Below are 16976 nucleotides of genomic sequence, written 5' to 3' on the forward strand. Positions count from 1 at the left end.
GCTCTGCTCGAGCTTTTTCCATAGGGCAAAGTACCCAAACGGTAACATCTTGAATAGTACCGTTAATCACTACACCGTTGAATGTTCGATGTTCAATGCGATAGTTTTTGTTTTGTTCCTTGATTTGTTATCCGTCGATCTTGTTTTCCGTACTGAGTACCAATGCTACCGACGCTAGGGAGGCAGCTCCCACCCAGGATCCTATCTATCGACCCATCCATGGACCGGGGTCCACCGGCTTTACTTCCCTTCCTAAGGAAGGCGTGATCAAAGATTTTATGCCTAAGACGGCGCCGACTGGGATTGAACGCAGGCCCTTTGGAGTGAGAAGCAGTCACTTTTACCACTACACCACCGGCGCTGCTAATGAGATAATTTGATTTGCATTTCACTATGTAGTTTTAAGTAGTACTTTTGAAATTATTTTCCTGATAAACGATGCAGTCTGTCGCATTAAACGTACAATTTTGTGGAAGTGATGAAATATGCAACTTTTAAATGTTGCTCAAAATCCGATCATAATCAGCATCGATTATGGTGCTGTGTTAGGCTAAATTACTTATTTTACATTAGTTGGGTCGTTGAACCCGAATCTAAAATCAAATTTAAATGAAGGGTTTAGTAGCATAATCATTATTTTATTGGAAAAACTTATGTGAATTTCATACATTTACGTGTATTTTGAACTATTTTTTTTTATTTTTAAATTTTCGCAAATCACAATTTTTGTAGATATTTTACCATCAGATTCTTCTAAAAGGCATAAAAGTTAACTTCTAAATATATTTTTTTCCATTCAAATGAACGCATAGGCTCAAATTTTTATAAAATTCTACGGAGCCGATTAATTGTTTTTTTCAATCAATAAATAAAAAAGAGGGTAATAAATTAGATCAATTCAGGCATAACATTTGATAATGTATGTATGTATGTAAGTAGCCACCATCCTAGCTTGGGTCTGCCCTGCATGCGGCTCCACTCAACAGCAAGATCAAATTCCGTCATCATTCTGAATTCAACATACTGCTGTATGAAGGGCCAAAAAGGGTTGGACGGGCCCGTAAGCAGAGGCACTTACGCGAAACCCGCGGGAATAAGAGAATCTCCTTCCAACAATATGATCCAACAAAATGAATAACGAAATTCGCAATGCATGTTAAGCTTTCCACGGGATGATTTGTTTAAGAAGAGCGCGTCAAATTCATTGCAACTGTTGGAGTGAAATGTAACTATCTAAAATGACTGTACACATTCCCTCCTAGACTCCGGTTGGCACTCCACTCCATTGTCCAGTTACAACTTCAATGATGCCCTGATGCTCCCTCCCGTCCCAGTAGTTATTGTAATTTACATTATGAATTTATATATAATCATGTAATATATAATGTATATAAAATATGTAATAAAATAAAAATATAATAAAAAATAAAGATGTTTTACAAAATACAAATAACCTAGATTATTGGGCCCTATACACACACTTTTTGTTTTATGTGCCATGAAATGACATAATGCATCATTGTATGTTTTGAAAATATAATACTAAAGTATTGAATCAATAGACCGAAAATCGAGGTTATTTGGACATGAGACATTATATTTAAAAGGATACTACCAAACCGACCATCAAACGCACTGCCCACAAAAGCAGACACGTCCCCTCGAAAATGCAATCGAGAAATGTACAAGAACAATCCTCAACTGGAACGTACTCACCAAATCAATATATCCGGGAGCGCATTCCCGATGTCGTCGAACGGCAAAAAAAAGGGAACTCGGTGAGCAAATTTGTGATACGGAAATGTTATTACCATGTAGTCATATTAACAAATAAAACGATTGACGAATCTTGAATGTGGATGGGCCTGGGATTAGACTCATGATGTTCTGCTCAGTAAGCAAAAACGGTTGCTCTAAGGCCACCGAGCCCATCATATCACATAATACCGTTGCTCAAATTTTTGTATCCATTCAAACCCGGAACCAACGACAACAACGAGTTTCGCAAAATACACGATACACAAGCGATTTTACCATAAATCTCTTTGATATGTAAGGACCTGGGACCGCGTTTTTCTGCTCAGTAAGCAGGACACTGTAACCGACGATCTTTCAAATCCGAAAACTAAAAACTACGAAAAAGTACTTAGGCCTTCATTAAGTTCCACTTTCACGCGACGTTCAATGTTTCAATTTGCTCTTTACGTATTGTTCAGGCTATAAATAGGCTCTTTTCAAAAGTTACGCGAGAAATACGCACAATCGTCGCCTACCTCGCAAAACTGGTTCTAAACGACAACAAAGGCATAAGCAACGATGGATTGTTGAACTTTGCTGGCTGGTGTAGTGCTGCTGAAAAAAGATAAGTCTATTATTTTGGTTAGTGATCGTTTGGATTTGGGTCACCCTACGTTGTGTTTAGGTTAGTATAAATAAATAATACTATTTAGTCATATAAATCACCACAGCTCATTATCTTCAGCGTTATCGGTTTTCGTTTCTGGATCTTTAGTTGCCTCTGTGATATACTTACTTGCGGCATACTATTTTGGGAGTGTATATGAGCGTGTACCATGTACGGTAGCTCATCTCTCATCGTGATGGTGGGACATAGTAGACAAATTAGAGAGAAAACAAGGAGGTATTAGTATTAGTTATATGTAAACAAACAAAACAAAAGAAGAGAAGAGGAAAGAAGAGCAGACAAATAAAAAAGGGATGAAGTAGATAACAAATAAAAGAAACGTAGGCAGATTATTAGAAAAGGCATTATCCGAGACTCGGCATCAAATGTCACTCCCGCCGAGATCTCAGCGAAACCCCCTCCCCGCCGAGACCCACACAGAGATAGATTAGTAGGAAAATAAATAAAACTACTTTATGACTCAAAGTGCAATGAATGAGCGTTAGTTTCGGGATCATTTCAGTGTTAGAGTTATGTTAGTTTTGATCCGTAATCAGCCCTGCTGACCCCTCCAACATTAGTTGCAGGCAGTGGTAGTTAGATAATGCGGCACTGTAACTACTATTATTTTAGAAGTTGAGGTTACTAGTGTATTAAATAATCTAGGTCCTATTTAGGATTATATCTGAAAAATCCAAATCTGGCCAACGCCCACCCTAAACCTAAACCTGTTCTAATCCACCTGAAATGACTAGCGTATGGAAGACTTTGACTACCCAGCCATGCAATAGTCTCATTCCGTGCCTTATGGCAACTTGATGATTCTATTGCGCTCATCTTCTTGCACCACCCAGGGGAGACTTGGTCCTGTACCCAATGCTTAACTTATCTCCTTTCCACTCAGCTACTCGCAATTTCTTGTGATATAGTGGACGGAATATTATTATATGAGACAATTCAATGCAGACGTCTTTCCAAATTTGGCAGATCGACAGGTAATCGGTGAGTTACCACGATAGTTGCTATTCAACAACTCGACAACGTCCCATCGTCAACGCCTGCTATGAGAATTTCCCATTGCAGACGCCAACGAAATGACGTCATCGAGCTATCGATCAACTACCCTGGTTATCGCCTGGTACCTTATAGCACGATGCTAGGAGGCGAACCGGAAGAATCGATGAGCTACCTCCCCCATTCAGGCATAACATTTGATAAAGGCACAAAAGCATTAGTAAACAAACTTTCTAAGGCCCTTTACACGCGAACCAAAGTACGCCCACTCAAACCAATACCACTTTTGGAAACAAGTTTGCAAATGCTCATTACAGCTAAAATTATTTTTTTCGGATTTATGAAGTTATGAGATATTTTAATGATAATTGTTAATTACAAGATGCAAGAAGAGAAGATAAAGTGTGTGTATGACACATAAAACCTGTCAATTTAGCTTTCAGAGGGTCACAATAGCGATTAGCTGTAACGATGAGCAACGCGATGAGCGAGCAATCAGCGATCATAAAATCGCTAGTTGTGACCTTCTGAAAGCAAAATTGACAGATTTTAAATGTCAACCACAAACTTTTCCACCTCTTCTTGATTCTTACAACTTAAATAATTATTATTTTATTATCTCATAGCTTCATAATTTCGAAAAATAGCATTTTAGCTGTAATGAGCAATTACAAGCCTGGTAAGAACTAGTATCCAAACTGCTTACCCTCCGATACTCGTCCTGGTCGCGCTTTCTTTTTTCTGCTTTCGTTCTTCGTCCAGTTGTTGCTTTTCTGGGTGCTTCCAAGCTTTCCAAAAAAGCACACGTTTTTGTTACTTCGATCCAGTTTAGAAAATATGTACAACGATGAGGGAATTTCTTTTTCCACATCCATATCAAGCTGAACATTGCATTAGGTCCTAAGTAACATTGACAGATTCTCTTCTTCGACTTTCTCTTTGTATCCCCACGGCCATGTAAAGACATTCCCAGCTATTTTCAACACACATATCGATAACAGAAGCTTTTATCTAGCATCTAAAACGACAAACACAACAAGAAACGGTTATGTGCTCAAGTTATTAACGAAAGAGAAAGTCGACGAAGAGAATCGATCAATGTTACTTAGGACCTAATGCAATGTTCAGCTTGATATATGCACGTTTTACATGCGCTCGACTGCTTTCCATCATCATAATGGAAAATTAATTGTTCAGAGTTATGCAGCAATGTATGGAGCATCGAATCATCGGACCGACGAACCACCGACCAAGTGACTACATATAGTTCGACAGTGAGCATTCATAAGGGCGAATACGCGACGATCGATTCTCTTCATCGATTTTCTCTTTGCATTGCTACAGCTAGGCGAAACAATTTTCTAGAATTTATTCAATGCAGAGTAGTAACAGGTTGTATTGGCTATCAAAAGCAACAGCAAACGCACCGAGAAACGTTAAATCTAGCGAGTTATTAACAAAAGAGAAAATCGACGAAGAGAATCGATCATCGCGTATAGGCCCTTATGCATGCTTACTGTCCAGTTGTTCTAATGTGTGAAATTCATGATACAGCCATGTTGGATTTTTGTATGGGATAGCGACCGAATTTGTTTACAATATAACATTGGACAACAATTGTTCCAACCCTATGATTCGTATGTTTGAAAACTGATATTGAATGCTTTTGAACGTCAATTAAATAAAATTAGAAGTTATGCAAGAAAATCATCTTTTTAAGAGTGAGGGTGACCTCGGCGTAGTGGTTAGCATCCATACCTCTCACGCTAAAGTCACGAGTTCAAATCTCACCCCCGGACAAATCACGAATGACCCAAGAGCGTTGAAGTGACTATAATAAAAAAAAAAAACATTTTCGAGAAAAACTCGTCAAAGCTATCATTGGAGTGCCATAATGTAATGCTATCAAGATTTCTCTTGATATATATCACCAACCTTCCAATTTTACCCTAGTGATCAATTTTCCCCCAGATCACAGTAGTTATACTTTTTCATTTGTTTTTGCAGCTAAATGTAGATTTTCATTTTCTTCTGATTTTTTTCAAATATATTTTATTTGGTAGCAGGAAAAATACAATCGCGGGCCGAAGGTTAGCTGTCCTGGGCCCCTTAAATCTGACACTGGATACAACTGCTGCTGTGTCCCCAGCTGAAAACGAACTGACAAATATTGAATATTAAATATTTTTATATATTTAAAATCTTATATTAATTTTTAAAAAAAATTAACAAAGCATGAACATGAGCATGATTGACCACCCATGGTTGCTACTCTGTAGAATTTATCCTCAATGTGTAAAATCTAGAATTCTCAAATTAGGCCATTCCAGCACCGGCCGCGCCCATACGCAGGTCAAGAAAGGAATAGGTATGAATGTGTTGACGTGACATTCACTTTGGTGGAAGCCGAGGAGTCCTCTGCATTTCCACGAGGAATCACTGGGATGTTGAGGGGTTGGGTGTGCAGCAGGGTTCGATTTGGTAAACGATGAGCTTAATTAATGTCCTAACGATCATAGGAGCTTGGAATTTAATCCACAGTTCGTCTGCTCAGTAAGCAAAAACGTTTGCCAATAGGCAAACAAGCTCCTTTTCAATCATCGAGATGCTGTTATTACCACGTAGTCATATTAACAAAAAAAAAAAGATTGACGAATCTTGAATGTGGATGAGCCTGAGATTAGACTCGAGATGTTCTGCTCAGTAAGCATAAACGCATGTAAGCATGCCCCGTAATGTGGGTAGATCACCTTTTCGTGGTACGTTAGGGATGTAAGATTTACCACCGATTTCTAGCCTTGACTACTTCAAACTAGGGGAACAGGATTTTTCAGTAATCAAAGCAACTGTAAGTCTTGGATTACCTGCCAGCCTATAGCTGGCGGCCTCGTGCAAGGGTACTTCCATCAAAGTCGCTCGGATTTGGGTGTGGCTAAACAACAAAAAGAAAATTCAATTTTAGACGTCTATTCGCTACTTATCTTCTCCTCCTCGCTGTTGCTGCTGCTGTTCGCTGGGGCCCTTCGATGACGGTCTGGCGGCGGTTCTGCTGCTACAAAGCACGGACTGTGCTGAGCGGTTTGCTTCTTTGGCTGCTTAGCAGCTGTCCTTAACACTTAGCGGGGGAGATGAGCTGGGCTCGTCTGTTGGAACCCCCCCCCCCCCCCGGCAACGTTGGTGACGAATCACCGGATTGCCTACTCGCCGTAGGCAACCCCGGCAGACACCGCAGTGTTTCTGGGCAAACTTTTCCCATGTAAAGTCCGTTTTCTCGACACCAAGGGAAAAAAAACGTCTCCGAACGAAAACCCGCGTAGACTCCACCGTGGCTCGAATTGTTCTCTTTGGTTCTTTCACAACGTCACAAAACAAAAACAAAACCGCCATCGCCCCTGCAACCGCGCTCAATACATTTATGTTGCTTTTTTATGATTTCGCCTTCTTTTGGGACCTAACTTTATTTTGGACGCGATACAATCTAAAACGATAATTTTTTCCCTGTCTAGCTAAACTAACAACGTAAAAACCGAATAAAATAACGTGTAAAATTTACAAATTAAAATTATACACGAAGGCATAGTGGTGAATATGTCGCCGGCCGTGCAATGAACACGCTCGTGTGAAACACAGCTAAATTACACTCGGCGGCAAAACTACACACAACGGGATAAATTGTAACACGCAAGTTACAGAACACATCTTAGTCCTTGTTACTTTTGTCATGTCACTGCTACCGACGATCTTTCAAATCTGAAAACTAAAAGCTACGAAAAAAGCGCTTAAGCTTCACTAAGTTTCACTTTCACGCGACGTTCAATGTTTCTCCACTCTTTACGCATTGTTCGGGCTATCAAAACCAACGTGACGATTTTTTAGGCCCTGGTCTCGGCCCTGGTTAAACAAGCTATTCAAATGAAATTACGTTTACGAAAGCAGTCAATAAAGGTTGTACCGTTTAAAATCCGCACACTCAAAATTCATTCGCCACGAGGGTGATGATGGATTTTCCAAATATTAATAGTTTAAAAGCAGATTAAAAAAAAAGTAGTCTACAAAGGTTTGAGCCTCGCACGCGTATTACGGATACAGAGAATTAAAATTAAAATTTGATAAAAAAAAATGGCTTCAACTATTTGGAAGGTACCTTGAGTTAGTAGTAAGTTTTCTGGCAATTGTTGGGGGGTTCGTGAGCATTTCTGACATTGCTGAAAATTATGATAGCATCAGATTGCGGGGTTGCTAGTGTAATAGGATGCTTTGTTGATTGTTCATTAACTCTTGATTGCTTGTAATACTTATGAATATTTAAGGTGGACAAAAAGGCGAACTAAGAGGTGGACGCCTGAGCTTTTCCACATTTATATCGCTGTGAAGCAACTGTTAACTCTAGAGGGTATTTATATCTATAACTGTAACCAGTTCGATTTTGTTTGCAAACCTGGTTAAATTGTCATATTTAATTATCTTAAAGATAAATCGTCCAGCTCAAACCTTTGTATGGGGTAAGAGGTGGGACCATCATCATCATCATCATCATCATCTCAAAATTCGAGTTTTTATCCGATTATCACCAAATCTTCGGAAAGTAAAAAGAAACAATTAAAGTTAGTTTTAGCATCATTCATTTAATTTATTTCGCCTATACATCCGAATGCGGAGAACCTTGGTTTTAACCTCAGCCATAAGGTTCTGCACGACCTCAGAATCGACAGTTTTTTTATCGATTGTGCTTTCGTCACCACTTTAGGTCGGTTTAGAAGATTCATTATGAAGGCCCAGTATTTTACATCATTCGCCTTATACCACTATAGCACGTCTTTCGTGTAGTGGCATGATGTAAAATCCGGCCAGAAGATTGTCGGACCTTGTCTTGCTCACATGCAACTTTTTAAAGGCCCTAACCACGCGTTTGTTATCGTTCTCGTTGACCTGACGGATGTTCGCTTCCGGCCAACAGTCAGACGTTCTTCGAACCGTTTTATGATACCAGACACCGTGGAATTCACGACTTTTTTTTCCGACGACACGATACGACAGATCCTTATTCTCAAAGTACTCGTGCAAAACTTTTTCGCGCACACACTGTTCTTTCGTCGCCATTTTGAAAACTTTTGCGCACCTGATGAAATCAACTCACAGAGTGTAAACAATACACATTGAACTATGTCTACGCAAAATTTCAATTAATTTTACTCAACGGATCAAAAGTTAGAGTAATTTGAGTGTGTATGGATTTTAAACGGTACACCTTTCAATGTATCCCACACTTGATCAAGCGTGCGTCCTATTTTTCTAAACATTCCGAAGCGTTCTGCGCCCAAGATCTATCAGTTACGATTTTCTACAATAGTAGCTTGGGATAAATCGTAATGTCTTTTCCCCCACAAGACTCAACTATGTTCTTGCATTCGGGTGAACACCTTACCGACAGTATCGCTTTTCTTATGTTTTAATTAAAACCGCAAAATAGATCACGCGTGATCGAGGTCAAGCTCACCATGGCAGAATCAACAGAACCTTAAACAAATTTTGGAAAATTTTGAAAGGAAATTAAAGGAAAAAAAATATACACAACCACATAAAACACATAAACAGGGAGCATGGCACTCTTCTTTATGCAAAACCCACCACCATAAAATCTCCACCACCATCAAACTCTTTGAATCACAATACATTATAAACAGCGAAATGCAAGCATCAAATTTATCAAACAATTTTTCTTTTACCTCCCGGACGCGTACATATAATTTTATAAAATACGGTTAGGATAATTAAGATACGATAAGTCCATTTGATACGCAACTTGCCTCCGAGTTCATTAAGACATATCAGCAACGATCACTTTTACCTTACACTATAGTAGATAAGCGGTGAGTAATTGACCCAGTGAAACTTATGGAAAAATATTCCTTTTTTCAAGAAATTTTCATTTTAATTTTAAATTTGATTTAAATTAACTTTAGAATTCAATAGGCATTGCGACTACTTTTCCGAGTCTTGTCACCATTGAAAAGGCATAAAAAGTAACAAGGACTGAAATGTGTTCCTTTGATTACTGAAAAATCCTGTTCCCTTAGTTTGAAGTTGTCATGACTACACTTATAAAATTCGACACTTTTTTATTGGCGAATTTCCATGTGAAATTCCACATGATTATAATGTGTTCACACATAACCAGAATCCACTCAGAAGTACACATGAAATTTATGAGTCAAATGAATAGTATGTGTGGTTACACATGAATTTTATGTCTACACATAAGAACTATGTGTCCGACACATATATATCATTTGTTTATCACATTGCAAAAATTAATGTGTGGGAAAAATAAAAAATAGCATTTAATTTTTATTAGTGTAGGGTTCGAAGGTATATATTATACCAGTAAAAAGGGATCTACCAGCGTTATTGGTTTTTAAAATATAAACAAATCAGGCAATTTATAAACTAAATTCATACATTAGGACATCATTTGTTTGTGAGTCAAACATGTGGTTTGAAAAATATTCAGGTTTATCAGTAAAAATTGACCAACTTTCTCTTTGTTTACGGTATATGTTATATTTAAAAAAATCATTAGTAATAAGAAGCGAACTCTACGGTTTGGATCATTGAAACTTGATTTATGTTTTCAAGTTTTATTACATTTATTTATTGTTTGAATGTTTTGTTACTCTAAAACTTAATTTCTTTGTTTATTTTTAAAACGAAAATCGAAACATCGTATTAATTTGATCATACTGTTTTATAATAGAATAGATCAAGGTGAGCATACTCGGTCCGCATTTCGATATTTCAGAAAAACGGTTTAAACTACACTAATGATCATTTGCAATCATCGAAATGTGGCTTAGTAACGTTTTGTTTTGTTTTACACCATTGTCAACATATTCGTTGAGAAAATCAACAGTTATTGTGCTAGTTCTTTGTATATACCCCATTCAAAAGCGGGCTGAACAATATAGAGCTAACAGAATAAAACCAAGAGAGTTAAAGTTTTTTTAAAGCTTTATTATGGAGATTTTAGAGAATTAAAGTGACTATAATTTGAAAATACAAAAAAAAATGAATATCCCTGTTGCGTTTATACAAATCTGTGCCAACATTTCAAAGGGGCGTAATTGCATTGGAACAATGGCTTTCGCAAATAAAAGCTCACTCATGAAAAATAATGACACCAACAGGTAGAGGAATGTTTTCTCTACAAGTTAGCATTGTTATTTTGGAGAGGTGAGCTTTTATTCGCGACAAATTGACGACTAAAGCCATTGTTTACAAAAGCAATTACGCCCCTTTGAAATGTTGGCACTGAAATAAGCTTTGCGGATCAAATTTGAAATTTGGCTTTAATGATTTAGTGGGTTGAGGGCCACTGCACTAACAAACGGAAACATTGGGCATTGACAAGTACAATACTTATTTTACGACAAAGCACAGTGCACTATGGACCAGGAAGGCAATCTAGCGGGACAACATTAATAACTCCGAAACGAAGCAATTTCGTGACTTGATATCTGAGCAAAGTTTCTCACAATAATTAGTTCCATGTATTGACATTAACAGATAGTTCAATGGTGGTGATGGTGCATAGATGGTGCCAAAATCTAACTTTTTATTCTGACATTCTGGAGACGTCTTGGACAGAGTTACTCATCTCAACAAAATAAACAACTCTTTTATAAACATCAAAATTCCCCAGCCTATTGAGTTCAAGTTATTTGGGAAAAAATGTTTTCCAATCTTTTTGATATTGTTATTAACAAGCAGGTAATTCTATATTTTATTCTGATTTAAATACACTTAACACTAAATGTTTGCTAATGCATAACTTGCACCAAAATTTTTACAGAAAACGCTGAAAAACATGAAAAAAGCTGTAATTTTAAAATTTGAATATCTCGCAAAGCGCAAAAAGTCGCAACCTGAGATTTTCAGAAGAAAAAAAAAAGAAATACAAATAAAACCAAACAGGTTTAGTGTTTTTGAGATTTTAGCATTTTGGTAGAACAACTTTTCAGCATTTTCGTAGAAATTGTTGGAAAAAATCAGTTTATTCTTTAGTACATTTACATCAGGAAAAAATATCATGGTTGTTAATGAAAATATTCAAATAGATTAGAAAATAAGTTTTTTCAACAAATAGGGGAATGAGTTATCCACATCCCTTGGGGCCCGAGGAAAACAACTCGCGATACCTGTTAGAGATGTCTTGGCGAGCCGAAGTAATTTGGTTATCTAAACAATGAATATCGGCTCCGCAAAGCTACAGCAAATGAGCCTGGAAAAATAAACGAATTATTAAAAAAAAACACAAACAAATAGGGGAAATGGATGTAATGTCAGATATTGACTAAATTTTCAATAGCGACTAAAAATATCCTTAAGTACCGTCCCAATGACGCATTCATCTAGATAAAACTGGTAAATAGCAGATTTTTAGCGATGGGCTCAATCTTAGATCCATAGGCCAACATTAGAGCCATTTCCTCTATTTCTTATTTTTCAAATAACGCGGAAACAGTAAGCTGTAGAACTTTGACATTTTGTGTCAAGTTATTTATTTTTATGAGATAAACAACTTTGTCGAAGACATAAAGTCTCTAGATTTTTGAGTATTTTTTTTTATTTCGGCGCCATCTATACGGAATAGTTTTGAACTATTTCTTTATGCCAAAAGATGGTCCACATCATAATAAGCAACTTTGTTCAAGACACCAAGTCACGAAAATTCTTGGATTCAGAGTTTTTAATTTTGTACCGCTAGATTGCATTCCTGACCCATAGTGCAATGTTGAACGTAGGAATAAGCTTCACGCTGCACGTCAATTTTTGTGGCACTTGCCATTACGAAGCGCAGCATGTTTCATAACCATCACCCATCAGGATTACATAAATAGCTTATCGTGTTTTCCGAACCCGTTTAATAGCACACGTGGATTGTTGAAAGCAATTTGTTCCTACGCTGTCGAAGAATAAAGAAGTCTTTTATTTTATTTTAGGTTGAGTATGATTATAGATCCTTCAAACTTTTGCACACAGCTAAGTTCAATATTTGGGTTAAATTCCATTTTACTCCCCTGATTGAAAATAATCTAATGAAAGCACAAATATTTTCACAATTTTTTTCAGTTCCTTATTGCAATTGGACATGGGACAATATCCTATGTTGGCCTCCAACGCCCGCTGGTACAGCGATACGACAAAGATGTCCTCCTGCCCACGGAATAGATACTACCAGTAAGTAGCCCTTACTCCAATTCCCGTCATCGTGCTGGGTAGTTCAGTTTACCTTGCACAACGTTTATTTATGATTTAATTATTATCACAAATAGCAATCCCGATTGTATAACACGAAAGCAATAATCGAACAATTCGATGCAGCAAATAAATTGAACGAGGAAATGTGATGTAAGGATTAAAATATCACTTCCACTTCGCTAATTATGCAACAAGTAACAATGCTCTTTAAGCCGCTGTCACGCTGTATCCTCCAGCGTACTGAACCAGCTACCGTGGAAGTTGAACAGTTTGTATAAAGCTAACTATTGTGGTTATGTACTTGCAAGTATGCCACTCACTGGCCGCAATGCCAGAGGTTGAAGCATACCGTAAGAATAACTCATATTTTGCCTTTGTTGCAAGACAATGCAAACATTCGAAAAGTCGACTACTCCACTAAGATCCTGTGGGCTTTTATGAGCAAGGGGAATCAAATACTAGATTTCGGAATAACCAAACTGCTACACTTCACCACCTAAGGTAAAGGTTCTATGAGCAATGATTGGCTGCTCATAAAAACATCTACCACTAGGTAAAACAATGTTGAAGTAAAATGAGAATGATTCTATCATTTTGGAGTTTACAATATCCAATGAAAGTAAATTCAAAAGCCAGCATTAAAAAATCCAAAGTTTTGTGCAAATTAGATAGATCTAAACCTTCGGTCTTTAAGCGAATGCTGAAATCAGTTTATTTGTATGTGGTATTTATGGAGAATGTGGACCTCGGTGGCCTATTGGCCACCAGTTTTGCTTGTCAACAATCAGCGGTGTCAAATTTGAACGAACCCGGTTAGATCCGAGTTAGATCTGGATTTGCGGGATAATTTTAAATTTTGTATGGGAAACGAAACGAAGCTATTAATTTGCTTGCCAAAAATTTAAATATTGCTCAAATTTCACCATACATGCTCGGAAATAGATTGGGAATACTATGCAAAATAACTTTGTCGAAGACTGCAAATCGATTAAACTTCTAAGAAAAAATAAGTTATTATATTATATTAATTTAGACATAATACTCCGCGCATACCTACAGGCGTATATATGAGCTTGTAGGTACGCGTGGATCACTTGGCTAAAGTGAAAGATAAGTAACATTTTGTACAAAGATCAAATCGATTTGCAGTCTTTGACAATGTTGTTTTTTATAGTATTATCTATCCAAGTCCAAGGCTTGGTGAAATTTGAGCAATATTTGGATTTTTGGTAAGCAATTTAATAGGATCGTTCCGTTTTCCGTACATTTTCCTGTAAAAAAAATTAAAATTCGAAATTATAACCAAATGTGTTCAAATTGGGGACCTCAATACGCATTGTTGTAAAGTTGATCCACCCTAGTGTACAAGTACAATGTAATGAGAATGTAATGTAATTTCAATGTGCAGTCAGCCTAAGTCGAATAGTTTTGCAGTCTTTAAAGTTATTCTTTGACAAACTTTAGTTATTAGCATAGTTTTTGCATTCTAAAATTCAACAATGTTTTTTTAAAAATCTTTATTTTAGAGATTTTTAGCCTAAGGCTAGTTCATCTCATGTTCAACAATGGGTAAAATTGAACAATGTGTTTTTTTTTTAATTTTAAGTAGATAAATAATTTTCTTCCGTTTCCCGTATTAACATAAAAATTCCCTCGTAAATCCAGATAACACCCAAATTCGTTCAAATTCAGTTGATAGGAATTTCAATTCGAAAAAGCAGTTAACAGTAGAGGATTGTGTCCCACCATACAAACTTAACACACCCTAAGATACACACATACTGGTACTCGCACGACACATTGAATTCTGGTTCTAATTGTTCAGGTATTCTTCGCTGCACACAGTGTAAAAATTTACGTTTTATGACAAAATTCAGGTAATCATGATAGATCCTGACGCAGTAAGTGTTCACTCGTGTTGTTTTCAAAGATCAAAATGTCACCATTACCTGAGATTTTTCAAAGATGTAAATATTTACACTTCGTGCATTGAAGAATTGTAATAGGAGATCAAACTAATTGATTATTATATCTTATTATTACAGTAAACCGTCTTGATCGTTTGCTTATATTCTGATATTTTTGATAATTCACCACTTAATAAAACTAACATAGGGTTGAAAATGATAAACATTGGGTTTTATAACCCTTATTAAATTAATCCAGCTGCCTTTCTTTCATCCAACTGTTGCTTCCAGAGTTTGCCGAAAGAAGATGCAGCGCCGAAGGACGATGGGAAGGTAAACCAGGCAGCACACTTAACTCACTTGGATGGACCAACTACACACCATGCTACAGTCCTGAAGTTATTCAACTGTTCAGGAAACTTTACGCGGGAGGTAGCAACGATGAAGCAGATGTAAGTTTTCTTTAATTATTATTTGAGGGAAGATCTTACGACTGACACTCTTTCATTTTACATGCATGCTCAATGCAGATTAAAATAGTAATTGCCGAGCGGACACGGACGCTAGAAATTGTGGGATTCAGTCTTTCATTAACAGCGCTTATTGTATCGTTGGTGATATTCTGCAGATTTCGGTAGGTTATTCAAATCCAAACTGTTAGGAAAATAAAAAAAATCATCACTGCAATCAATTCAATGTATTAAACAATCTCATGTTCATCATAGGCATGCTTACTTGTGTGTACAATTCCAATCATAGCCCATTTACGAGAATCACAGCTCTCAAACCGTGTATCACATATCATTGCCGACTAATCACATGTAAGGGTAGAGACAGTTTACATAAATCGGATTTTCCTTTCACTTGCCGTTTATTCCAGAAGTCTGCGCAACAACAGAACGCGGATTCACAAAAATCTCTTCGTGGCCATGGTAATACAAGTGATAATTAGATTAACATTGTACATCGACCAAGCAATTATCCGAAGCGGTAGCAAAGGATACGGTAACGAAAGCTCTCGGCATGGTATAGATAACACGGTAAGCTGCACCAGAAACCCTTCATGTCTACCATATGTATACAACTCGCTGTTTACTTTTGATGTCCTGCACACCTATTTTTTGCTTTTCGAAGACAACGGTACTCTAGGGTGTTCCAATACAATTTTGACTCCAACGGAATCTCCATTCTATGAAGGAATGCTGAGCATGCAAAAAGAGTGCAGACTTGGAAAGCTTTTAATTGAGAACGGTAAAATATAAATGGTACTCATATTGAGCTAAATCAGAACAGAATAAAGAGTGGCAATCCAAAGCAAATAGTTTTACCAATAAGGGTTGATGCATATATTATGTCACGCCCTAGGGGGGGGGGGGGTCTAAGAGACAAGCAATGCATTAGGTATAGGAAAAACGTCACGATAAGGGGGGGGGGGGTAAATTTCTCCTCGATTTAGCGTGACATAATTAATGCATGGGTCCTAATCAACTTACATAATTTATTTACAATCCTTTTTAATTTTCAATAGCTATCATTATTTTTTTTCTTACCGTGATTTTTAGCCGTAGGCTAGTTCACCCCGTTATACAGCAGATGGTCAGGCTAGATCCTGCCTAAAAAATATGTTTCAATTTGACATGAATGCTATCATAAATGCCATTAACGCCATAGAAAAAGTTTAGGTCAGTGCACTTAGAAACATGTTTTTTTAGACTTAATAACAAAATTTAAAGTGAAGTGCTCCAGCTAGAATCTAGAAGTTACTTCAGGAATGATTTTGAAGTTTCTCCTCTCTCAGTGTTGAAAGTTTCAGTGTGTATACGGTCTCATGTTTATCAGCATTTTCTTTAGAATTTGTGGTTAAAACCTGTTTATTCCTTAGCAAAAGCTCTGTGTTTTATACATTTACACAAAAAAAAATATTAAAATACAAGGCTATTGATACAAATATCGAATCAGATTGAAACAAGCAGGGTTTTCGCTTTCTAACTATCCCAATTAGGCTATGATATGTTGACGTCTTCAAAAGCGGTTTTTTCCCGGTGACTTCAAATTCCCGGCTTCAGCCTGGTTTCTCGGTTTCCCGAATCACTGGTCACCCTGCATTTTACTTACATATTAAACATTTGCTTTTAATCCCATTATTTGTTTTGCTTTGAACTCATTTTGAGACCCAGCTCCGCTATAAAATTATACTGATAATACGCTTAACCAAAAAGTAATTCGCGGGCGGATTCGGGAAATAGTAAAAACAGCGCTTTCCCCAAAAATATCTAAGTTAATTCAAGCTAATTACACGGCTGTAGCCCAGTTAAAAAGCAGTTATACGTCAAAAATAGACGTCATATTTAGTTTGACATTTCGTTGTCATAATTGGTGAGGGGCATTCGAAT

At 37.1% G+C, this 16976-nt stretch overlaps 1 protein-coding gene across 4 annotated transcripts in view; it reads left to right on the top strand.

Moving 5' to 3' along the window:
- Positions 1 to 16976, top strand: part of Pdfr (Pigment-dispersing factor receptor) — a 70062-nt gene that overhangs the window by 20507 nt on the left and 32579 nt on the right. For 3 of the 4 annotated variants that reach the window (XM_065221218.1, XM_065221215.1, XM_065221217.1), the window contains exons 2-5: positions 12548 to 12655; positions 14875 to 15035; positions 15114 to 15217; positions 15464 to 15623. In XM_065221218.1, the coding sequence (XP_065077290.1) occupies positions 12548 to 12655; positions 14875 to 15035; positions 15114 to 15217; positions 15464 to 15623 (533 nt within the window). The remainder of the gene's footprint in view (positions 1 to 12547; positions 12656 to 14874; positions 15036 to 15113; positions 15218 to 15463; positions 15624 to 16976) is intronic. The other variant, XM_065221216.1, reaches the window with a different exon arrangement.

The sequence above is a fragment of the Ochlerotatus camptorhynchus genome, unplaced genomic scaffold (genome assembly GCF_037179485.1).
Source record: "Ochlerotatus camptorhynchus isolate MF236.1 unplaced genomic scaffold, CSIRO-AGI_Acam_v1.1 ptg000140l, whole genome shotgun sequence".
NCBI classification, from domain to species: Eukaryota; Metazoa; Arthropoda; class Insecta; order Diptera; family Culicidae; genus Ochlerotatus; species Ochlerotatus camptorhynchus.